The 25,980-nt window shown below is 43.0% G+C and overlaps 1 protein-coding gene across 3 annotated transcripts in view; it reads right to left on the bottom strand.

The window, feature by feature from the left end:
* The window catches only part of zfhx4 (zinc finger homeobox 4), an 84,974-nt gene that overhangs the window by 25,539 nt on the left and 33,455 nt on the right, over positions 1-25,980 (bottom strand). For all 3 annotated transcript variants that reach the window (XM_061713653.1, XM_061713652.1, XM_061713654.1), the window contains exon 6: positions 11,954-12,188. In XM_061713653.1, the coding sequence (XP_061569637.1) occupies positions 11,954-12,188 (235 nt within the window). The remainder of the gene's footprint in view (positions 1-11,953; positions 12,189-25,980) is intronic.

Raw genomic sequence — 25,980 nt, 5'->3', positions numbered from 1 at the left:
GTGTGTGTGTGTGTGTGTGTGTGTGTGTGTCTGTATGTATGTGTGTGTGTGTGTGTGTGTGCTTAAAATAGGCCTGTGACGGGCAGTGGCCAAATGGACAATGCTTAAACAGATCTTTATCCTATTGGGCTACTGTCCCGTTTTTAGCTGCATAAAACCATCTGCTTTCAGAGCCATCAAAAACAAAACTGTAATCCTTGATGGAAAACAACAAAAAGATCCGTTGAGAAGATAGAAAGGGCGGATAAAATGCAGTTATACAATCGTTGTATATACTAGCACTGTGGCCTGTTTCAACTAATCTAAGATGAATGATATTTAGACAACAAGAGGTCAAAAATCCTCACTTTAAAAAAATCCACATGTGGGCTATTGCATTTTAATGTTGCCAGTATATTATAGTGAATTACACGTAAAGAAACACGACGGAAAAAGAAAGCCGTCATTTTATACATTTTCAGCGCTTCTTCACTGACAACAATCCAAACTGATTGGGCGTTCAGCTGAACCCTGAGCATCACAGAGCTTCCATTAGCACTTGTGTGACACAGAAGGATGCAACAATGTGTGCATCGTCATGCTTTTCGATGTGTTGAGATTAGGGATTGAGCAAACTCCTCAAACTGTATCAGTGGAAAAAGTAAATACTTTCAAGCCAAATTATTCTTAGGTTTCTCATCATGTTACAAATAATCCCAAGGAACACGTATTGCATGGACACACGTGTTCACACTTTAAACGCACACACAAAATGCACAGAACTAACTCCTGGAGATGGTATTGACTCCCCTGGAGATGGTATTTGCAGACAGTTACAAATAAGGAGTGTTGGCTTTCCTCTGACTTTCTCAAAAACATGCAAAAAATGTCCATTTCATTACTGGCTAAACAATGTCATATGGGCCCCCACTGGCCCTAATAGAAGCAGACAAAGACAGAGCAGCACACATATGCTTCGAATAAATCAGATTACCGAGTGAGAGTGGGGGAGAAAAAGAGTGAGAGGAAGAATGAAAGAAAGAGAGACAGTGCTAGACACTTAGAGGATTGACAATATTCCCCCTCCTTCTTTCCTTCACTTTCTTAACTCTCCCAACCCCCCCGAGCGGGATCTGTTTTAGATTTGAGCCAGTGCTACAGCCATATCTCTACCTTATCTTTGCTTGCCGTCAGAAAACAGAAAGCTCCATGTTTCCATGCATTAGACTCCCGGCCCCTGACACGCCACTTGAAAATCTCACAGCCCCTCAAAATGGCTGAGCAGGAAAATAAAACAGCAAAGATATCATTTAATCAAATGAAATGCAGTTTACGGGGGCTGCATTGATATCATTTTTAGAGTGCAGCCTGATACGGGTGTCATATCAAAGAAAATGTCAGCCGTGAAAGTTATGGAAATGAATTTTGGCATTGGGACAACAAATGCCACCCAAAATCCCCCAAAATGAGATCACTGTCTGAAAGCTACAAAGTGTCATTAGCTGTCTTTAAAAAGCTGTCAAAACTTCAAGCGGCTGGGACGTTTTTCATCCCCTCACCACATCTGGGTATCAAATCCCACCGAGAAACCCCATTGTGTTTTTGGTCACTTATTGGATAACTGTAAAGGAAGGTATTGATTGCCCTTGAAGTTGTAACTAACTAAGAAAAAAAAAAAAAAAAAAAAAAGAGCATAGACAAGGCGTGTACCATGTTAACAATTTGAGAAAAAAGAAAAATCTATATTTAAATGACCTCATATATTGATTTATAATTAAGTCTTAATTGCGGCTTGGCTCGGACTTTCAAACTGCCCTGTGACAATAGCTGGGAGAGGAGATAGAAGAACATTATTGATACACTTTAACGGTGGTGGTCGCCCAGACATTGATTCGACCCCTCCGCGTTGCCTTTGGCATGCACATGAGATCTGAATGCACATACTCGAGGAGAGGCGGAAGCACACACGTGTGCATCTGAGCAGAAATGCACTCACACCTGCATGGACAAACAAATACACACACCTAAGTGGACTAACAGAGCATAATTAACCTTCATCCAGGAAAAGTCAGAGCTGACTTTATCTGCAGATATCAGCAATCACACGTATGTGTGTGTACATGTGCGCGTGAGTATTGTAATTACACCGTTTAGTGTGGAACTGATTGACTTCAGATGGGGCTGTTGGAGGTGTTATCCTGGACAAAATGAGCGGGTAAAAAAAAATGTGTGTGTCCATGTGAGGTGAATGCTTATTGTGGGTGCATACAGATATTTAAATAACACATCTGTTAGTGATCCGATCGTCTGTGCCCCATCAGAGCATGGTTCAATCCATGTGGCACCGTTGCAGCAGGTGCACATGCTTGAATCTGGGTATGTATGTGTGTGTCCCCCTGGGCCTAATCAGGGATCAGGTACGTTTGGTTTTGGGAGCTCATTGATGGATGAAATCTTTATCTGTCCTATTGATCAGGAGGGTGCTGGTCCTAAACTGTCTGTCGAGCTGCCTGCCTGCTCCAGCTCTAACAAGATTGCCAGGGCCGAGTATATCAGTTAACATTTAATCAATGGCAGCTTAAGACACTGGGGCTAAGGGAAAGAAGCCCACCGCTTCAGCCCCATGCCCCTAACCATTACTCTGGATTGAAGCGGAGCAATGCGTGAGTGTGTGTGGGAGCTCCAGATGATTACAAGGGATTGGACCTGCTTGATCACATGTCTTCGGGGGACAGAGGTGTGTACATGTGTGTGTGTGTTTGTGCCTCAGTGTTTACAGGCATGCAAGTGCTGGGTTGTCGATACATGTTAATATGTCAAAAAATGCCACAGGGGGTGGTATGTCTTAGACTGCTGGTGCTGCTCAGAAGAAAATGGGGAAAGTGAATGAAGTGACTGATGTATTAGAAAAATTGCCGTGCAAATCAAGCGATGGCTTCAATTTGAACACTCCTGTGCAAAAAAAAAAAAAAAAATGCCCTCACGCACACACTGAAGAAGAAAGATATGACATATCAGGCAATGCATGATATTTTTCTGCCTTGCTTGCAAAAAGCCCCCTGATGGTAAAATGCAAAATAGGAGAGTCAGCAAAAAGAAATATGATCAGTTAGACTTTTTTCTTGCTTTTTTTTTTTTAACCATCAGCTCATCTCACAGTAAATGAAACCACATCAGATCTAAGAGGCCGATCCTCCGTATCCCATCTTCAACTTTTTCTTTCATTTTCTTATTAATGCTAGTCCCAGACATCATCATTATCATTAAATCTCATACCGAGAGAATTGAATGTCCTCGCAGCATTTGCCTGTGCCCTACGTGTATTTCAGAAGGAGAGACTGCAGCGATATGTGTGTGTGAGTGTGTGTGTGTGCGTTTTTCAGGGGGTTGCTCTGACAGGGGAAGCCCCTCTTACGTCCCTGTCTTTTTCCAAAGCCTAGGAGATTCCCACCACCAAAAATCAATGTGTGTGAGAGCATATGTGCGCCTGTGTGTGTGTGTCAAGGTTTTGTAAGACAAATCTCTCCAGCGCGTGCCGCTTTAGTGCTATTGAACCGGGCTTCGATCACTCGGCCACTGTGAATAATGCAAGAGAGGCTACTGCTCACTTACTGCACAGGATGCTTGCGCACGTGTGTGACAGGATGGTCCTTTTTCCTTCTTGCAAATGCAAGGGGGCAGCTCTTCGACGTTCCTCCACTTGGCCCTCTTAATCTCATGTCAGATACAGGAACTCTCACATTGATACTGTGTCTCAGACTCTGTGTGCTGGAGGCTTCCACAGTGGACAGGAAGAGCTTAACTCAAGTGGACAGCTCAGGCCTGCACTTTGACACACCCTGACTCATTACATACAGCCTGCACACAGCAGAATATTGTCATTAAAAAGACAATTAAATATGAAGTCAAGGGAGCATCACTCACACACATAAACACATACGCCTTTAAGCCCACACGGCACAGGAAACCCGAGGTGTACACACTCGTCTTCATATCCCCGGGTATATAAGGCAGAGATATTCATAATCAGCATGTAACGGAGTAATTAGAATGATTCCGAGTGATGAGTGTGTGTGTGTGTGTGTGTGTGTGTGTGTGTGTGTGTGTGTGTGTGTGTGTGTGTGTGTGTGTGTGTGTTTGAACGTGAGTTTTTCTGTTAATTAAGCTGAATGATTTGATGTGACACAAACCGTATGTAAGCTTTAATGGTGTCCTATACTGGATGTGGCTGGAGGGGACAATAGTTGATGTGGCTATAGGGAGAGACAGCCTGGCACACACACACACACAAACAAACAAACAAAACAGCTTCTTCATTGGCCCTGCCTAAGAAGAACATCTCTTTTTTCGACATAATTATTTTTGTCATCATTTATGAGGCAATTAAACAAACATCAGTTCTTATCTGCCCCCCACCTCCAGCTCTGCTCTCTTCTCATTTCGCATCTCTGCTCTCTCACGCCATCTGTTTTTCGATCTCTGCTCCTCCAGTTTATGCATTTCATCCTCTCTTCTCCTTTCCTCTCCTCTCCTCTCCTCTCCTCTCCTGTCCTCGCCTCTCTTCTCCTCGGCAACTCCAGACTAGGTTTCAATTTCAGCATGCTGATTGTCTCATTGCCGACTCTATGCATGTCTAACACTTACTGGCACTCTGGGGACTGGCAATACACGGGATAGAAAGCCTGTTTCTCTCCCCACGTTTTCTGGCGAGTATGTTTGTGTTCGTGTGTAAGGGGTGATGAGGGTGTAAAATGCCTATTACGCCGAGAGTCTGGTCTCTCTTACACTGAAGAGAATTCTCTGGTGCCTAAAGAGCAGAAAATTGCAATGCTCCTCTTCCTCACTCCCCATTAACCTGCTTTTGAAACAAAGGCCCAGCTAAGGTGTGCGTGTGTGTGTGTTTGTGTGTATCCCCGTTGCCCATTAGCCCCATGCACCATCTCGGGTAAAGCACCTTGTAAGCCTAACCAAGCAGACAAGCCATCATCTTTTCTCCATATACTGTGCGTTCATTTTCATTTTCTCAATCTCTACCTGTATTCCACAACTTCTCTTCAGCGTCTTATTGTCTCTCTGTTCAGCCACCTAAATTTGGCAAAGATGCATCATTTTATGCCTGTAAATGAACTTGTCATTCATTCTCTTCCTCCATTCCTTCTATCCTTTAAAAAAAAAGGCAGAGGGAGACAGCACCTTTGGAGGAGCTTTGAGATGACTAAAGCAGCAGGCATATTTGTCTAATTTGCACAAAGACATCCACATCAAAGCGCAAATCAAGATCCATGCTCATTCAATGGATTTTTATCAGTCTATCTATTTCTTTTTTCCCTCAGCATCCTTTTTCTCTCTTCAACACATTCCTCTTTCTTTCTCTCCATTTCCAGAGCGTCATTAGGACATGATAAAAGCAAAAGGGATGTCATGACACAGGACCCCCTGTTAGTATTAGGAGGAAGGAGGAAAAAAACCGAACGGGAGAACGTGGGGGGGGGGAGAAAAAAAGATGAAAGAGATTTGTCTGGAAATGATTGCTCACAAGGCATTGATTCTGTGCTTTAATCTCACACAGTGTGCTCAAATTTCCTATTAGGGAGATGAAGAAAAGGAGCGAGCGGGAGATGGGCCTTGCTTACATAGGTAGGGAGGTAAAACTTGGCATGTCTTTCAGTGTTCCTTCGGGCAGACAAAACATACATTCCCCCTTTTTCTGGAAAGAGAAGCCATGTTCTCTTCTGTTTATTTTTTTTTAACATGTGCTGCCTTGCTCTTAGGCCATTAGTCTGCTGTAAGTAAACAATAGAGAGGAACAGCTATTGCTACTGAAACCCCTGAGGGTCACATGGAGACACACACACACGCACACACACACACAGACGTACACACACACGACAAGCCTCTGACAGCTGCTGTTACTGCAAAGCTTCCTTCGGTTAGCGACGATTAGCCTCAGCCTATAGGTAATCAATAGCTCCTATCAATTCCATACCTCCTATTGATGGATGAGGTTAAGGAATCAGAGTGGAGAGTGACGAAGAAGGGAGTATTTAGAGGGAGGCAATTTTTAGCTTTTTCCAAGGACCGGCGTGACAATGCTACTTCATAATTCTCCTGCTTTTTCTCTTTGCACGCGGTTGAGAGCGTGTGCACATTTAGGGCTGCTTTCAGTGTCCATCTGTGAGTTGTATCATTGCTGTCTGAGATTAGTGGCTGCTTGGACCCAGCGAGCGTATTGCCTGGTTACCGCGGCTCCGGCTCCACACAACCCTCCTCCCATCACTGGATTGTTTGTCTTAATGCTGTGTGACATGGCCCATTGTTTTGTCCATCTGTGGTTAAGAGTCAATGAACAGGGGACGTATGAAGGGATCGAGGAGGGAAAAGAATGGAGGTGACGGAGAAGAAAATAAAGGGGTGAAAGGGTGGTGGTTGAAGGGGGGGGGGGGGGGGGGGGGTGGCTGCAGTGGAGAAAAAAAAAAGGAAAGAAAAACAAGATGAGGACATGAGCTACGAGGTGAAGAAATATGGAAAGAGAAAGGTCAGAGAGAATCTGCAAATGGGGAAAAACATGTGATGACCCTGTGATCTCTCATTATGGTTGTCAAGACTTTACCTTCAAAACTTCCTTCCAGGGGCCTGCGAGTTCATAAGGAACCGGGCCCTCAGCTCTTTGTGATACCACCGGTGTGGAAGACATTCTGGCCCTGGGATGCCGGCCCCTTCTTCAAAGGGTTAAGTCATATTTAGTATGCGTCCTCAGAGCCCCACAGCTTTGTATTGTAAATAAGACTAATGTGGCATTGGTCAGGTATGCTAATTCAGATAATCAGTGCAATTTTTGCAAATTATAACTGTCAGTGTGGTGGGCACAGAACTTTGGCGGAAAACATCAGGGAACAATTTAGCCCGGGTAATACCCCTCCACCAAAGAGCTGCTCAACTCGAAAAGAAAAACAATCGGCCGGAGCCCATACCGCCCCGACACACCATTTCAAAAATAGTTTATGGTGAACGAAGCTCTTTCTGAGGCACAAGTGAGGCTGCTGCTGCCCTTTTTTTTTCTCTCTCTATGTGCACACACAGACCGCAAAGTAATTATAATTTGCTTGGATGGAATTATTCAAAAAATGACCACATCTTTTGCTCCCTCAGCCATAGAGAATATGGTTTTGGGAAATTTGGGGCAAATTGCTACTTGCTGAAAATATAATAATATACATATATGAATGTATCTTATTTTGATTTGACAAATGATTTAAAATGCAGAGCATTGTCTCCAACTAATTGCACAGTGATAAAAAGGCTTTACAAACTTTAGAAAAATCCTCCGGGGTAGAATCACTTCACTCTCATCAGAACAGTTCTCAGCAGGAACGGCATTTTCACTCATGTTGGGAACATAAAATAACATTCCAAGTTTTATTATGCGAGGAATGGATCCCATCTGACTGAAGTCTTGGGACTTTTACAGTATGTAAATAATGTCATAACGCACACTGAATGTAACAGAAAGGTCACAAATAAATAACTATTTAATCATCTGCGTGCAAGCAAATCAATTTTGCATTGTAGTTGCCTGCGTCAATCTATTAGAGCCAGCTCTAAACACAAATGTCCAAGGTATGAATGCACGAGAGACGCAGCCAGTCAGCTGGTCTCATCCTCGCGAGTCCAACTTGAAAGACAAAATGGCCACCTCAGTGCTTACTCTGGTGGTTAGCTAGTTCTGGGTGTGTGTTGTATTCTTTCTCTCACTCCTCTGGGCATCCGTGAATGTTTGTATAATGGCCACAAATTACTGAGACAAACCCTGGAAATAGACTTCTGTCTGAGGAAAGACTTTGCTCAACAGAAAAAAACAAAAAAACAACAAGAAACAAAAAACATGGGAGCCACTGGAATGGTGAAACTACCTCTACCACCCAGAGGGGAAAAAGGAATAAAATGAGGCTCTGAAAAAAAAAGAAAAGGGAGAAAGGAAAACCCAATACCTAATGTGCTGCTCTGGTCTCATCACGTGGAAATGTTCTTCAGGAGAACAGCAAACATCAAAAAAAGTGAAGTGTTTTCTGTGTCAGCGGTGCTCTGACTCGGTTCAAACAGAGGTTGATCTGAGTAGGAGGATCGTCGTTGCACTTGGTAGCGAACAATATGGGACGCTTCGTCCATGCCCGTGTCCCATCACTTCCTACTGGATGCACACAAACACATCCGTATCCTCGCACAGGCATGGGGATAATAAGAGTGCATTAGGCTCAGTTTTTAGCCTTCAGCTGCTATGTAAATGGTTAGCACGGCAACACTAATTTAACAAGGACCAAAAATGTCCCAAGGCCTTATCACTCAGAGAAAACAAAAGGCTCTGTACACATGCACACATGCACACACTCGCACACACACACACACACCGGCGCGCACATGATAAAAGTGTTGTTGGTCTCTCTAAGTCAGAAGAGGTCTTTTGTTTAAAAGGGGGATTCAGACAAAGAGGGTCCTCTCCCTCCCTCTTTAATGCATGTGGGGCGGGGTGGAGGGGTGGAGGGGGGTGGAAGGATGGATGACAGGCTAGGCTCTCTAAAATAATTACCTCCATAAGATTCCATCTCGCTTTCCTTTTTGTGAGGGACAGAGGGAACACTAAAGGGGGGAAAAAAAAAAATAACAGAAAGTAAAGTATGCAAAAAAGGCCCCATGTTTCTGCTTGGTCTGGCTTATGAGGAGCTTTACACATGATGGAGCACAGGGCTAATGGGCGAAGATACACATAGTAAAACACACTCACGCACACACGCACACTTCATCACAATGTGCTCTGTGGCTAAACAAATGGTCAAATGGTTGAGACTGAACCGACAACGGGGGAAAAAAAAGAAGAAAAATCGCTGTAACAACTAAACTTCAGAGACTCTTAATGTCTCTGAAAAATCCAGCTATACAAATTGTTCAAATTATGAAACCGATGATGGAATACCCATGACTCGCAATCTGTCATAGTTTTCTTTCTTTCTTTCTTGTTTTTCCTTTTTTTTCCTTTTGCCTGGGCTTTACCAAACAGCTCCATTCAGGGTTAAACTTCATTAGCGAGCAGAGAAGAGCATTAAAAAAGAAGAAAAAAAAATCTAATTTTTTCTAATAACTTTTGGACAACCCTCAAAGCAAAATGGCCTCCGAGTCCTCCATGTTGAGAGGCAATTCACTCATGCTCGCTCTTCTGATGCAAACTGGCATTTTTTATAAACTCAATTTTCTTTATCACTTATAATTGCACACAGAGAGGGACAGTTTATCTCATAAATGTGGACACAGAAGGCTTTTTGTTTCCGAGGGACACAGATGAAAGCTCACGGTGAAAAGTTTTTTGCTCTTTTTCTTTTGGCTGTTAACTCCTGCACTTGTAAGCGTAGAAGTTCACAAGCGCAACACACAGTTCCCTCACATCGTGTTAAGTCTTTGGAGGTGCTTCTAAGAATCAGGATAAAAAAAGAATATCCCAAATATTCCTCCTCCTCCCAAAAAGAAAGAACAACATTCACACCGTACAACGCAAGTGTAGCTTGTACACCTCAGTCTTTGTTCCAAACACCTATATCCATGCCGTGTCTGTCTACGCAATACTGTAGTCTTAACTGCGCCATAAAATCAGCATCAAAATTGTTTAATGAAAGCCATTCACATGTACATAAAGTCCAGAGCATTAGAACCCTTATTCCCAAATGAGCCTATAATTATCTGGCTTGGTTTCAAGTCCTGGGTTTAAGAGAAAGATACCGGTCAGCACTTAAATTAATCTTTTTCATACCAGTCTCTAATGAACAGAAAGTGCTCGAGTCAGGAGTTGTAGCCCCAGAAAACTAACAGCCCTCATACACATGCACATAAACATAAGGATAGGCTCCTTTAAATCAACACTAGCTGAAAATGTTGCCTACTATAGAGCCTTTCCCAACTGTTAAAACATTCACATAATCAATCACTACAGGGGCCTAAAGCGGTTATAACATGCCTTTTATTTCCCATAACATCACATAAGGATGTGTTACTGTGTAATCTGTATACGCTTAGAAAAGGCTTAGGCAAGAGAGAATGAACGGCATAGTACACTACACGAGGAAAGCACTTATAGATGTCAAGGAAATGCCAGTGAAATATATTGCTCAAGTTACTTGGGGAGGAATTCTGTTGTTCACTAAAAATACCTCTAGAGTGGGCAAAAGGAGGGCATCCAAGAAAGAGGCTTAGCATTTTAGATGCTGCCAGCATCCGCTTAAGCTTTGGACTAGCTTCCTATAAGAAATTCACCAGGTAGCATCAAAGCCAAGGTATAAAACTAGGCCCCAAGAAACAAATATGGCGTATTTTAATACTAGAGCATTGGAAATCGGTGTGGTGGGCTAACGTTGCTCCGGACAAGTTTAAAACCTGGCTCTTCTTGCTGGTTTGAGATGTAAAAAAAAAAAAAAGAAACAACCCTCTGTCCTGGATGAAAATGAGCTGGAGGAAGAGGGACAAAGAAAAGGACGGGGAGAGTGATACAGAAAGGGATGGGGGCAATGTTAAAATGTAAGGTAATGATTTATCTAGGCATGCTTTTCTGCTGTGGCCCAAATCTCACCGAAACTTTGATCCATGTGTAATTAAAAGCAAACGTTCAACGGCAACAGTCTCCATTTCAGGACTGGGAGCTCTTCTCCCGATCGTGTGTGTGTGTGTGTGTGTGTGTCTGTGTTGGAATCGCATATGTTGTTAAGATCTCAGTCTCCATCTGTTTTGGGAGTACATGCACAGTATAAACTGGACACTTTGGAGAACACAGATTTGTGGTGAAACAACACACATGCAAAGACACAAATGGAAGTCGGGAGTAATACTGGAGCACAATTCAAAAAGCCCCCCCCCCCCCCTCCCCGTCTCACCATCACCACACCCCACTCCACCAGCTCAGGTCAAGCAAAGCAAAAACAAGTTAAGCACTCATTTTCTCCCAGCAGCATTAACATAGGGATGACTAAATAATGGACCCTGACTCTCCGTCTTCTGGTTTAAATTACAGCACAGCCCCCTCCCCTTACACCCTGCAACCCCTCACCAACCATCCAACCCCCACTCAAAGAAAAACGATTAATCTTTTTCCCTTTTTTTCTTTTTTTTCTTTTTCTTTTTTGTCTCTCTCCGAATGTTTTACAGTTCTGTTACACTTATTAGCTGCTGGCAGGACGGAGACTCTTAAATGAAAGCCAAATTGCTTTGGTCATGAGAAAGGAAATGAAAGCTCACTCCAGGGAGAGACTGTGAAGCTATAGTATACATAAGCGTGTGTGCGTATATGTGCAAGTAACGCATCTGTGTGACTAACGTATGTGTGTACAGGCCGTTCGCTGCGAGATCCTCCCAAGGTGAAATTTCATAAGTTGACTGCTCGCCTGCCTGGGATGTCCCTGTGCACGAGACGGTATGTGAGTGTGTGCGGGTGTGTGTGTGTGTTTCAGATAAAAGTGCGGCAGCCTAATAGGAACAGTATGCTCATTTTGGGGAGATTAGGAGGAATGGACGGGTCTGTATCGAGAGACGTGATCTGGATATGAAGGCCAAAGGAAGGCGGGGAAGAGGCAGGGAGTAAGAAAGAACTGACAGAAGAAAGCAGGAGTGGAGCAATAAAAATTGGGTGGAAGGAATTAAACGAGTAGAGAATGATGGATCGGACTTCAAACAAAAAAAAATTGACCGCCATGACTAACATCAACATTTAAGCTACAATCGAAAATCTAGAACAACAAAAAACACAAACAACCAGACAGAGAAAAAGTATGTGAGTGGACTGTAAAATAAAATTAAGAAAGTTTAAAAGAAAAACAGTGGAAAAAAATGAGATATGAGCCATGACACATAAAAAGAAGAAGAAGAAGAAAAAAAACCCCAATAAACTCAAGTCATAACACCAAAAGAAAAAAGGGAAAAGGTGTGTTGAAAAAGCTCAGACCTTGGCTGGTGGGACACTCCTTGACCTGGAAGAGCTCGTAGAAGCTCAGCCCATCGTCGTCGCCTGCCAGGCCTTGCTGGTGCAGCTGGAGTTTCCTCAGCCCTTCGTTCTGCTGGTGGCGAGCTGAGCGGGCGTGCTGGACCAGGTTGAGGCGGGCCTTGGTGGAGTAGTCGCACAGCGTGCAGTAGTAGACGCACGACTCCGGGCTGTACGCACCGTCCTGCTTCTGCAAGTGCTGCGGAGCAGACGAGAGCTCGTATTAGATACAGCCACGCTTCAAAGTCACTCCGTCATATCAAACCAAGAACAACAACATTCATTTCAACCAACAGTTTCTCGATTCAGGCTTCATTTAGTTTATATATTCTGCCTTTGAAATGACAGCTTTTCGTTCTGTTTTGTGGTTGAATTGTAAAATCTTTACACCCAGAATTCCTGCTTCTCTGGTTTCAAACAAGCCAACAGGACATCAGCCATCCACATGTAAATCACTCATGTTTTCTTCATTACTTATTTCAAAAGAAACAAAATGAAGGAGGATGGTTGCTGAAAATGTTCTTTTCATGTTAGAAGTTTTCAGTACAAGCAAAATCCTCAACTATCTCATGTGCTTAAACTGTAGAGGAAATCTGAAATCAAAGAAAATAAACGTTACAGACTAAAATGTGCAAGTTTATTTTAAACGGATGTCAAAAATGTAGTTCTACGTTATTGTCTTTAGTTCAGCCTCTGAATGTTAAATTACCTGACTATATTCTAGGTGACGTAAAGTTGAAAAAATAAATATACAAAAAGTCAAACAAGAATGCCAAACAGTTTTTTTTAGCCTTCAACACGCACAATGTCCAGCTCTCCTCATTGTTAGCAGCTGCAGGGGTTGTTCATTCAACGCGTGCTGTCTGTTACAAGGCCTTAATTTCCAGTTGCCTTTTTAATAGCATTGCAGCCATGCAAAGCTACCCCCTACCTCTCGCCCTGCCCTCGGTGTGTGTAGGTGAACAAACCCACAAGCCTGCACGCACAGCCCCCATCCCACCTTGCCCTGCTCCCATACACCCAGTCAAGCCAAGCATATCAAGTGTGCTTCTGTTGTTGCTGCCGGGCTAATGAACAATGCACAAAAACAAAAGACCAGGCCAAGCTTTTATTATCTGATCGTCTGCAGTGGGAGGGGACACAGACAGGAGGAGAGAGAGCAAAGCACAGAGACGGCTACACAGAGGTGGCTCACAAAGGTTGGCTTTTGCTTTGTTAACATTTATTCACACTGCTATGTGGGAAACAGGTGCAGGCTTCCATGCATTAATTAATACACATAATGTTGTGTGTGCATGTGTGTGTGTGTGTGTGTGTGCTAAGTCTACTCTGTCTCTCACTTCCTCCCATAGGAAGTTGTTTCTTTCATGAGGCAATTACAAATTAGACAGGTAATATTTTCTCCTTCTTGCGTCATGTTATACGGAGGAGGACGAGAACCTGGAAAGATGTATGTGTGGGAGGAGTGTGCATGTGTGTGTTGTGGGAGGAGTGGGACGCAGGTGTGTGAGTTTTAAACCCCCCACCCTCTTCCTCCTTTGACAAACAGGGATTAGCAACATAGCTACAGCCGCTAACACATCTTTTCTCTCTGTCTCTCCCTCTTTCTTTCTTTTGTAGGAAATCTTGCAAGGTTTTTCTCACGAGACGGTGGGACGTCCCCCTCGCAGTCAGAGGCCCTTTCAGAAGTCTTAAGTTTTAATTAAGTTGGAGTTGTCAGAAGAAAGCTCCCCTAGTCCAGAGCTCAGGGCCATTAATTACAGCTATCTTTGTTTCACTGTGAAAGGAGGCCTCCCTTGCTCTTTCGCTCTTTCTTAGCTTCTTTTCTTCTCTGCCCTCCCTCCCTCGCAGGAGAGCAGGACTGCTGAGCCTTTCTGTGGAAACCACACACGTGTGCTACAGAAACAAACATATATTTATGACTTGCATAAACGGAACGGTTTAAATTTGTCTTTTTATTCCAAATCCAAACTTTCCAATTTTTCCCAACAGCATATGTTAAGATATCTACCAATCATCTTGCCCCTGAAAATAGCCATACATAATCCGGTGATTCATAACACACCGCACACAAAATCCCCTATTCTAGTCTCCTGTCATTCATTCATTTATTCATTCATTCATTCATTTATTCCTTCATTCATTCATTCATTCTTAATATACATCATAAGAACAAGTAGGCCTTCATCTGTCATGTGGTTTCAAAATTCAATCATGTTTGCTCACCCTGACATGCCACTTTTTATGACCTTTCAGATACAAATTGGGACTCTTAGAATTTAATAGAAGACTTCTAATCAAACTAGGCCTTTTTATTTTCCAGCGATAACCTTCAGAATTATATTAAAACATGGCAAAGATGAATAGTGCATTCATTTGTATTACGTGTGTGTGCAAATGTCCATTTTTTTTTCGAGCGGAGAAGATTGCATGAAAGTAAGTGGTTCATCTTATCTAAATTGTACAAAGCACATTCACAAAAAAATGCATACAGTGCTTCTTATTATATATATATTCAAATGTACATTCAAATACTCATTGATAGTTTACAATGGTTCCCGAAGGCATGCCCACAGGGGGAAAAAAAAATAAAAAAATTGTACAGCCTCTGAATTAACATTTTAATATAAATCAGTTGTGGCTTGAAATACCTCACATCCCTCAATTCCTTAACTTGCGTTGTAATGTTTTTAGGATGTGAGGCGTCAGCTGGGACCAGCTCAATGATATACTTTGGGTCAAACTGGGCTGCCAGATAGGTTTAGGCCTAATATTAATTCTCTCCCCATCAGCACATTCCAGGGGGTTTGTTTAAAACCAAAACTAGAGGCTGTCTGTCGCTCTCTGGCACTCTGCAGGCCTGAAATGCAGGCGGTTTGGTGATCACAGGCCAGAACATCCATGATTTATGAACTTTTAAAGGAGCACTTTGACTCCTGCCAGGCGTGGGCTGTGTAATGCATATTCAAACACGCAAACACACTGTTCCTGCTCCCGGGTTTGCGCCCTTGAGTGTCTGCTTGCAATGTGTATGTAATTTATGCCGCAGCTGAATTGTCTGCGTGGATGTGTGCTGTACATGTGCGGGTATCATATTGCATGTGTGGCAGAGTGGCAAAAAGGGCCATCCTTGTCAATATGGCACCTCTCCAGAGTGCCTGGCGGTTAATTGTTGGGGATTAGTGTTTGGCAAACAACCAAATAAGCTAACACTCCCTGTGGGCCAATGAAAATCAGCTAACCAGCACTCCCTGGGTGGACCTAAACATGTCAGAGACGGCTCTAGATGGTGGAGGAGGTGGATACACACCCCCTTTTACATGCGATGCAAATTGCATCTCTTAAGCCTTCCTGTTTACCTGTCAAAAGCACAATACTGTCACCCCCGTCACTGACACACACACACACACACTAAGGGACTTGCGTGAGGAGAGGGGAGGGACGTCACTGTGACAGGTAAAGGAAGCTCCCCTGTGTAGCTCTCTGCTGCTGCTGCTGCTGCTGCTGCTGCTGCTGCTCTGTGCGCCAATGTGTGTGTTGATGACAGAGGACTGCATTCATTATGCAGAATGAAATGTTTACAAAACACCTTTCTCACACACACATAAACAAAAGTGCACGCAAACCTCCCCTCCGCTCGTTCCCAGGGTTGGCGGAGAGGATTGCCGCACTGCCGTCTCATATCCATTTGTTCTATCTGGGGTGACAAAGCTGCCTCATTAACTGAATTCTTAATAAGGCAAGCCAAAAGACATCTTTTCACAACTTCTTTTATCTCCCTGTGCATCTACACAAACGTGAGTGTGTGGTTATGATTTCAATCCATCTTTGCTTCAGAAAAGATGCATTTTCTTTCTTCTGGAAAGATGCGTGCTTGGTTTTTATGTGTCAGTAATTTCAAATCTCCAATTTACCTCATAAGTATATTTTTGTGTCTGTAATTTCAATCCCGTGTTTTTCTGTCTCTGCTTGTGCTTGTGATTTGTTCACTAGTATCATAAAAATATTATGAAAGCAGCGCAGAGCAGTGGGGCGACATTTTCTTCCATAAACCAAATGACAAATTAGGGTATTCAGTACAAACATGACTCTTTCCTGTCATTAAGTGCAGAACCAGGCAGCTAATGAATACATACTGAAAACAAGGACCCTCTGCAACAGCAGCTTTGTCTTAATAACCAGTGTGCGTGTCTGTGTCAGAGCGTGTGTGTACACATTTACGCATAGAGAACCAGTCATACAGGCCGGTCTGCAGTCTGCTAAGAGTATGCATGTGCATGTAAACGGACATACATTATACAAATAAAAACCTCTTTATCTCCTTTCATCCATGTTTTTTCAGAGAGGCAGGAGGCTTCTAGTTGAGTATACCTTCTTTCAAGAACATCACCAGCTTCCGGTGCTATCCCCTGGGCCCCCGGGGGTCATCAGAGACAAAAACAGCCCCACTTGGCCCAGCAAACCACAAAAGCATGTATTGTTCCTTGAAAGTATTTTAAACACATACCAGTGCTGCCTGGAAGGCTGCCAAGAGTAGAATTCCATCAGTGCTACCGCCTCCCTAACACATGTTACTGCTAACCGCCACTCAGCCCCCAAGACACAGATGTAACGCAAGATCACTACCGACGGATTCGCTGGCAGACGGCACTGCTGAAAGAGGCGCTGAGGGCCCAGGTATGTTCTCCCTTGCTTCTGCATATAAAGAGAGCACTTTGTTGTTATCGTAAGGAGGCATTTTTCATTGCTGCACAGGCACACAAATAAATAATCATACAGGAACCACAAACAAAAACCGCACACACGAGTCTTTCCTTTTCGATCCGTCTCGTCCACAAGGCCACTACGTATGATCTAAGGATGGAGACAATGCAAAACAATCCCAGCACCCCGGTACTAATCATCCAAAGTTACCATCTCTTGTTTCCTGATCATTTTCATAAATGCAGACAAAAAAATTTCTCCTAGAGCTAAATTGCCTCTTCTGTTTCTCTCAGCTCTGCCTGCTGGCAATCAGCATGTGATCAAAGCTCTGGAGCCTGTCCATGAGGTGCAGGGCTTGTGGGCGAGCAAAGCTTAGGTCACCCAATAATAATAAGCATACATTGGATAATCACTGCCAAGCCAAATGAATGATCCCAAACAGTCTTTCATACTAAATTCTGCTGGTCGTCTCCACTTCTTTGTTATCTACCCAGTTCTTTTCTCAGACAGCTTATCCTTTCACCCTTTCTCCAGTCCACTTTGTTGTTATTCCGCTTTTTTTTTGGCAATTTGCTCCCAGAGAAGAAAATAGTCATAGTGCTTTGTACATGAGAAACAATGTCTAGTGTCTTAAGTCCAGTTAATGGTTTTGGCCTGTATTTTTTTTTTCCTGACTCCTACACATGGAAGCACAGGCAGTCACACACTCATTCACTGTAGTGACGTAAGTGTGTCTGGCGTACGGGGTAAAGGCCAACTTAGACTGCATAACTTAGTGACCTCTAGCCCCTCTTTTGGATGAATTACTGTCTCCCTCTTTCAGCCCTGTACCGTCTACCGTTAGACACAACTGAACACGTCGTTGTCATGTCTCAATGAGTACCCCGGTGCTTCTCTATAACATTTTGCGACAGTGTGCTGACCAGGTCAGACATCGTAGTCACACGAACTTCCAGCAAGTGACAAGTCTGAACTGCAGCTGCCTTTGAGCTGCACATGAAGGTTTTACACGGATAACACTGTGCTGGTCAACTGGTTCAATAAGCTGAAACAAAAGTTGAAGGAAAGTGATATTTTTGGCTGCTTCCATACCCTGCCATTATGTTTAACATAATCACTGCGTGTTTGGCACACTGCAATGATTTCGTATGGTGATACAACATCATGAGAAAGTTGTTACAGTGAGAGGACTTTGCTATCGTTACCTCACTTTATTTGCTCTCCAGTCTCGCTCTCTTCCTCCATCACCTTCACAAGGACGCCTCAATCAATCCGTAAAAAGATGATTAACAGGTAAATAGCCGATAAAGAAATATATTTTAAAATGTATGTCTCATGTCTGAAAAGGGGTTTACTTCCATTTACCCAGAAAAAATATTCTCACAAAAAAAAAGAGCACAAAAAAACATGTAAAGAAACCAATCTATTGATTTACAGTATAAAAATATGTCTACTTTCTTCTGGTCCTGAGCAATGAATGTTTCAGGAATATATTCTCCTGGTGCCACATCATTTTTATTTCCCTGACCAAGCAGTTGGGAATAACAGTTTCTTGGAGACAGACACCAGAGCAAATCTTCCTTAGTCACTGGCGCATGTGTACTAGGAATCTCAAAAGAGCCCTCACCTCCACCATTAAGAAAAGATCAGTATTTACATTAGCATTACATTTAGACGTGGCTCCATCACTCATTCCCTTTTAGTCATCCCGACCTGGGCCCATTTGGGTGTAAGAGCCCCAACTTGTCTCCGATACTGCCAGGTGATACTAACCAGGCCTTCCCATTTCCCTTCCCCATCCTGCCACTGAGATTATCTCATTCGTCATCCCACAATGGGACAGGGATCCTAAAAAACTGAGATCAAAATTACTGAAATGCTAACACACTTGTGGGGTTATTTTTCCAACACTTAGCAAGGGGTGGGATATTGTCGAAATGTTAACATACTTTTGGATAAGATTCATAATTGTTCCCATCATGCTGGTGCTGGAAGCACTCCCTGATGCTTCGGGAAATCAAAGCAAGCTCTAATTGACAGGGTCCATAAAAAACAGTAAGAAAACAAGAGGAAAGAAACTGAAAGTCTTGGGTTTCACATTATTGGCTGGTACCATCAAAAACCTCTGCACTGCACTGCACTCGTGTTATTGTATTTAACTAAAACTAAAAAGGAATAAGAGAAAACAACTTTGGTTTCAAGAGGAGCAGCCATTTTTGCCAAGTTTGTAAAGAAAACTTGCGGAAGACTATTACAGAGAGTTCAGCTAATGCAATACAATGGAAGATAGAAAGATACAGTGAAAGAAACTAACTGATAGATACAAAGATATGAGAGGCGAAGAAAATCTATGACAGAGAGAACAAAAGAACAAGAGATGGAGTAGGGAGAGAATGATAGGGAAGAATCTAGACAAGCAGAGTAGGGTTCAAATCACTAATTACACATTCCTGAGCCTGTGAAGGGGAGTATTGTTTTCCAGTTAGCCCCAACCCTGTCGCATGGTTTTACTTAGCACAAAACAAAAGGTACGGGGAACAAAACATGAGCCTAATACCAGGCCCTGCTAATGACAGAGAAATGGGAGAAATTATCCCAGGGGTGGATCCTCGTGAGAAAATGGATGGTGATGACTGGACAAAGGGAGTTCATTTTGAAACTGTCACAAAATGGCAGTCTGTGTACTTCTATCTGTTCAGAGTTGCATTCAAATAATCGCTCCAATATTTCTCGAAATGACTAACTGCACACAATAACATGCCTGACCTAACTTTCAGCAGAGGTTCCACTACATGTCAGATATAGCGTTACAGTCCACTTCTGAAAACAAAAATAGTATATTTTAACACACTTAATCAAACAAAAGTTTCAGGGCGAGATTTTGCAGATACGGTGTCACAAGGTGGCTTGTTGCATGATAATGATATGTGTAAATGGATGCACTGTATACGTGTGCGTATGTTGGAGTGGGACCTCTGCCAGGAGACCACAATGAAGCACCTCTTCAGCAGAGCTGTTTTACATATTGCCACAAGAAATCAAATGCCTCACTGTTGACCTACAGGATGGCACACTTGATCCCTCGCTTTACAAAAGCTAATCATTTTTGTCTACTCTGTGTGCTTTAAACAACGTCAAAACTTAAATGTTGAAATAAGGACGGCGGGGCACAAACAGAGACATGTTGCATCAGAAAACCAAACATTCAACACGACCTAGGATGTTCAGTCTGGCGCCATGAAGCCAAGGTGGTGGTGATAGTTATATTGAGCTTCTCTGGTGATATGAAAGACTGGAGCATTTTTTTTTGAGAGGGAATAAGCCGTTAGCAATGGCAGCACTAGGCAGAGTCGCCTGGCTGGTAGTGTTTGCCTAGGCCGCAGCCATCTAAAGGAAGGATATTGTTTTCCCTTGAAAAAGCCTCAGCCGCGGTCCACATACCAGCGTCCACTCAACATACCAATGGGCTCTTTGAAGATTACTCAAATGTTTGCCTTTGTCCCCCCCCCCCCCTACCTCCCCCATCTGCCCCTATCCCTAGTCCTAACCTACACTCCTGCCAGTATGAGGAAAAGATGAAAAAGGACAGAAAAGAAAAAAAACAACAAAATCAGACTTTTGTCTTCAGAAAAGCAAAACCGTTCTCAGATTCAGAATGAATCGGTAAGAGATGGGCAACTGCTGAAAAATTTCCGGGCAACCGAGCCACCGATGCACTTAATCTAAACACAAACAACAAACAAATGTGACAAATGCAGCAACACCTGTCAAAATACCAATGTAGGTGTTCCCTCCATTTACTGATACAAGCACAACATGGTTTTTAACAGTCAGCTCTTCAAGCCTAACTCCACAGTTAGAGTCGAATATGATAATTTCAATGGGTTAATTCAACTAAATGTGCTGAAAACTCAGGACCTGCTCACCCCCACGCAAACCACATTAATCCTGAACAAGTAAGTGGGCTTTCTATCAGGTCTATTTCAAAGCATTAGGGATTACCTCGCAGAAACTAAGCTGCTTGAACTCACAGGAGGTCAGCGGTATTGTGCCGCTGCAAAGATGGAAGACCAGTAGTAGAGACTCACAGACAGCAGGACAGGTCAGTTCCCTTTTCTGCAGCTCTCTGGCAACATCCCTAAATCCTTCTCGCTCCTTCTTTTTTCTCTTTTTTCATTCCCGTCCCTCTCTCTCTTTCACCATATAATCGAATATCTCCCTCTCTACTTATCTATTCACTGAGCAACTAATGGTTAAAATCAATTACAGCTGGAATGCTGAAATGCCAAATACTGGCCCACACGCTGATAATGACATAGAGAGTGTGAGACGAAGAGAGAACGCCAGAAAGAGAGAGTGACTTGGGACCGTTCCAAGGGAGTAGCACAATTACCTCCAATCGATTGATTATTGATTTGGAAGGGTGTTGAGAAGTATTTCAGTGCAACTTTGTCCATATCAATATCCTGATAGCTTCATGAGTGTGGAAAGCATAATACTGCTCAGGGCTCTAGACTAAGAGAGCTGTAGCCATGAATTACATTTTTTTTCGGTTGCACATCCACAAAATTGATCAACGCGCCTTCATTTTTTCCCCTAAAACTCAGTTATGCGCATTTTTCTTCATTGTAACTGTAATCCTGACAAATGTTGTGATAATACACAATATTTTTAGTCAGTTTAACGCCATTTCTTTTTTAAAAGTTTTATATGTCCCAACTTTTGTAAGAAAATAGAAGTAAGAAAGTGAATGTTACTATCATTTGACCATCCTTTGAGGTCTGAATGGTAGCTTGCTCAGGGGAAAGGCGTAGCTATTTGTCCTAAAATCATTTTCGTGTGAAGCTTTTTTTTAATGTTTGACCACAGTATTGTGTTCTGATTAGGAACAATCACTTTCCACAGCCAACTTGGTTTTTCCTGTGTATTCAATTCTAATGGTTGTATTATGCGCAGTATGCAGTATGTGGTTTCTCAAGCAGCCTGTGCGGTGGCAAGTCTGCGGGCTACTTGAATAATGTCCTCCTGGTCCTGTCAGAGCAGGATAGTTATTTTTCTGCGTTTTGTCTGGGACAGAGTATAACACCAGGCCCTGTGTACTCCTCGTCACTGGTCTGTTTTTATCAAGTAACTGAGAAAACGCCTCAGCTTTTTCATCGCACACCGTGCTCTAGCTGGATTTCAACTTGGCCAGCGTGGAAACAACAAGGAGGAATTCATATAGCGGAGGAATTGTGGGAATTGGTGCTGAATGTGTGGACTCTAGACAGGTCGGGAATCAGATGAGCGACTCCAGCTGCCACATATGTTAGCATCGTGCTATGTGTGGATGTTTACACACGCATCTTTCTCAAAAGACATATGCGGCTGGCTGAAAGTAGTTTGGTCCTTACATGTGCCACGTTGCAAAGTACAGGGCAAAAACTTGATTATAAAGTGGATAACTAGATATACTAAACACAGCACAGTGTTCAGTTTTAACATAAAAGTCTGGAAAGTTGCAGGTTGCACTTGTCAAGCACCTATAAAACAGTACTTGAACTGGCTCAGTTCGAAGCTCTTGCTGCTATCTAGATGCAATTCTCCAGCTGATGTAACATTTCAAACGGGTGAAGTGAATGTTTTGATGACAACTGTCATACAAATTAAATATGCATTTTTACGTCAGGTGATCTCAAAAGTAAATCTAATGAACTTGTAAAAAAAAAAAGAAAAAAAAGAATTTATCTGATCTCCCTGCCATGTGATTTGTGTGAAGCTGCTCTGATCAAATCAATGCATAAAAAGTGGAGACAACAAGTCCCGAGAGATCACGTTTGAGCACAAAGCAACTTCTTTGATTATTACTTTAAAAAAAAAAATAACAATCTTGTTATCTTTAGCCTAACAAGATGATCAAGACCCAGCAGAAAAAGAATGGAGAGGAAGTGTTGGCAATATCAAAAAAGTCAGAAGGAGACAGGTTTGTGAGCACAGGGCAAAAGATTGGAAGGAGTTGGAGAGAAGTGCGTATTTGCATGATGGGGATATAGTGAGGGTGGGAGGGTTAAGATGAAGGGAGGGGGGGGCAAAAAAAAGAAAGACAAACTCCTGCCAGCTCCTTTGTTCCTGCATCCCTGCAATGTTCCCTTCCTTCTGGTGGTCTGGAAGACCCCCCCCCCACCCACACACACACACACACACAGACTTAGCAGCCCCTTTCTGCTATCGTTCCCATACCTGTCAGCCTAGATCTGCTTCACAGTCCCTTGCACATGGACACGGCCCATATGACCCACAGAGAGGGGTGGGAATAATTATGAATAGGATCACATCTGGCTATTGATATGAAAAAAACAGCAGTGTCTCTTATCCTGTCTCTCACACACACACACACACACACACACACACACACACACACACACACGTACACGTACACCTTTCCAAAGAAAAAACAAAGGTAGTTTGGGGGCCTTCACTAGTTTATCGGCCAAAGGAGTAAAGAGGATGTCAGGGAGAAGCTGGTTAGGGTAATCAAACATTGCATATGTTAGCCAAAAGCTGGACCAAAGCTGGACATTGCGCACACACACATGCAAACACTCACAAATGTTCTGGTGACCATCTGGTAAAGGCGTTGGCGAATGGGTGAAACTCTTATTAATATCTATGAGGATTAATAGGAAGGAGGGGGAGGGTGGAGATGTCTGTCCATTCAAACCTCTCCCTCAAGCACAAAGCTACAGCCACGGCATACACACGCAAACACACACATGTACGCACACCTGCTTTTATGCTTTAATTAGCCCTCCCCCCCCAACCAAATCCCCCGCCCCCAGACCTCTGAAAGATTTCCATTGTAATCTCCACGCAGGTGAAATAGGAGACGATTTGAATAATCTACTAACCGGCGTCCCTTTGCCTTGCAGACAGAGGGAAAGAGAGAAAGTAGGACGAACAAACAGAAAATCAACTTTCCTTCCAACAAAACTGCACTGAATTAATTCGTCTGATCAGGTTTACAACACTAAACTCTTGGCAGCGTCATCCATCTCCATGACGGTACATGAAAATCTATATCCTGCAGTCAAGTAGCATCTAGTGTGAAGTGGCCTAGATGATTCCTTTTTGAGGAGAAAAGCAACTCTTTAAGTCTGTCTGTAAGTGCGAGACAAGGACACCGTGATCAACAGCCTGTGTCTAGAACAAGACTACAAAGAGTCAAGTGGAAAATGGTAACTTGATAACCACAATTGTGTGCGTGCGTGTGTGTGTCTATGAATGCATGTAGTGCTATATCTCTCTATGTACCCATGCATTTATGTGTGCACGTGTGAGTGCGAGTGTCATATGGTGCCATGCATTTGAAATAGATCCAGACGCCTTTCTATTCCGGGGACCAGCACAATGACTTTTTATGCAAATCTATGGGAGTCAATCTCCTGTCCATTTCCAAGTCCAAATGACAGTCCAATAATTTGGGCTGCATATATATAGGGCCATTTGATTTTCAAATGAGAGAGAGCATAGTTGACCCTTTCTAATAGCCAAGGCGCAGTGGTAGACTTAATATCACAGATGCACAGGCACAGCTACCTCTATTTGAGAGAGATGGAGAATTAAATTTGCGGGAGGGGGTCAGAGATTGAAGAGTTAAAGAAAAAAAAAGTCCCTCGTTTAATGAAAAAAGGCAAAAGAGACAGAGAGGGAAACATAAAGGAGGAGATGAAAAAAAGGAAGAAAAAAAATATGCATCTATAAATCCATCCTCATTCCTTCTTCTTTTCCTTCCATCTCTCCCTCCTCCCATCACTCGACTTGTTTAATTCCCCCACCCCATGATTCCAAGCCACGGTGTTGCCAAGAGGATCCCGGGTAATGAGATGGCCTATCTCTTGCTCCCCAGGGGTGAGACAGAAAGAAGGAGAATGAAAGAAAGAAAGAGAATCAGAGACTAAACAAAGAGCGGATAGGACAGAGGTGGTGAAAGAGTGCAAGATGGCGAGAAAACAAACACCTGCAATACATGTTCTTCTCCTCTGTATTTTCCACTCCATCGAAATGTCCTCTCTTCTCAATTTCAGTCATAAAAAGTGAAAAGCATTTTACGAGCTAAATGTTCTTAGTTCGAAAAAGACTTTGGGAAAAGAAAATTAAGGAAAAAAATGGATGAAAAGGAAAAGAGAAAGGGAAAATTGCAGTGTACCTCGAACGTCGGTTTCCGCTTGAATTATGATGGAAAGTTGGACAGACTGGCACTGGTTGAGGACAGAAAGAGATTTATTCAGACAGCCATCTGAGAAACAGGTGCCACGGCCTCTGAGACACAGAGTGCGTATAAATCGTGCGTTTGTGTGTGTGTGTGTGTGTGTGGTCTTCAACTATGCCACATTGGCCATGAACATTCTCAACTCCTAATGACCCAGGGGCAAGCGCAACCCAGAGCCCTACCTCAAAGCTCTGCGGGGACACATGCACACAAACACACATGTTCCCTGCAAACTCAAACCCCTGCTCAGCTAGGCGGCACTTGTGAATGGCACTGACAGATTTACTCCTGACACCATGTGTATCAAGACCAGTGTTTGTTATTAAAAATCATAATGAAGCCATACATCATCATATCGAATTCTAAAGCTAAACACGGACCAGGCCAGCTGTGGACGTACAGCAGCATTTAGACTATGGCGCACTTCATGAGCTGCATGGACACAAACCCCTCATCAAAACACATTCCATGCTGTCATTATCACCTTGTATAGCGGGGATAAAGGTTTGCACTTGGTAGTTATGATAGTACAACGTGTTCCTAATAAAAATCTGAATCACACGAGTTATTGTTTAAAAATACACAGACAGGAAGTGTTAAAAATAAACAAGGGCCAATCAGATTTCATACATTTAATCTCCAGTTGACAGCAAGCTCCAGATCGCCCCCTTTCCCATGTAAGTCCTTCAACTTCCTGTGCCACCTGCTGTGCCCTGGACACCAGATGATGTGATGTTCATGAGCTGCTAATGTCATTTCCCTTTTGCTGTTTCAAAGTTTGGGGGAAAAAAGCACTTTCAAACTCTCAAATCCCTTTAGAAGTACTCCACTGCAGCTACAAAGCAGCCATAAAATCTCCTGAATATGCTTTTTGTTTGTATCTTCAAATGGTTTCCCATGCCATAAAGATATTCTCTGTTTCCAAAAAAGCCAGATGGTAAAGTCGTCAACACTTGGATCTTTTATGCGCCCGGCCAAGCTACCTCTATCCCCAAGTGCTTTTCACCTCTGCCAATACATGAAAGGAGAGGTGTTTTTC

Source organism: Cololabis saira, chromosome 22, assembly GCF_033807715.1.
Source record: "Cololabis saira isolate AMF1-May2022 chromosome 22, fColSai1.1, whole genome shotgun sequence".
NCBI classification, from domain to species: Eukaryota; Metazoa; Chordata; class Actinopteri; order Beloniformes; family Belonidae; genus Cololabis; species Cololabis saira.
Note: the sequence above shows the minus strand (reverse complement) of the source record. Positions and strands in the feature narration are given on the sequence as shown.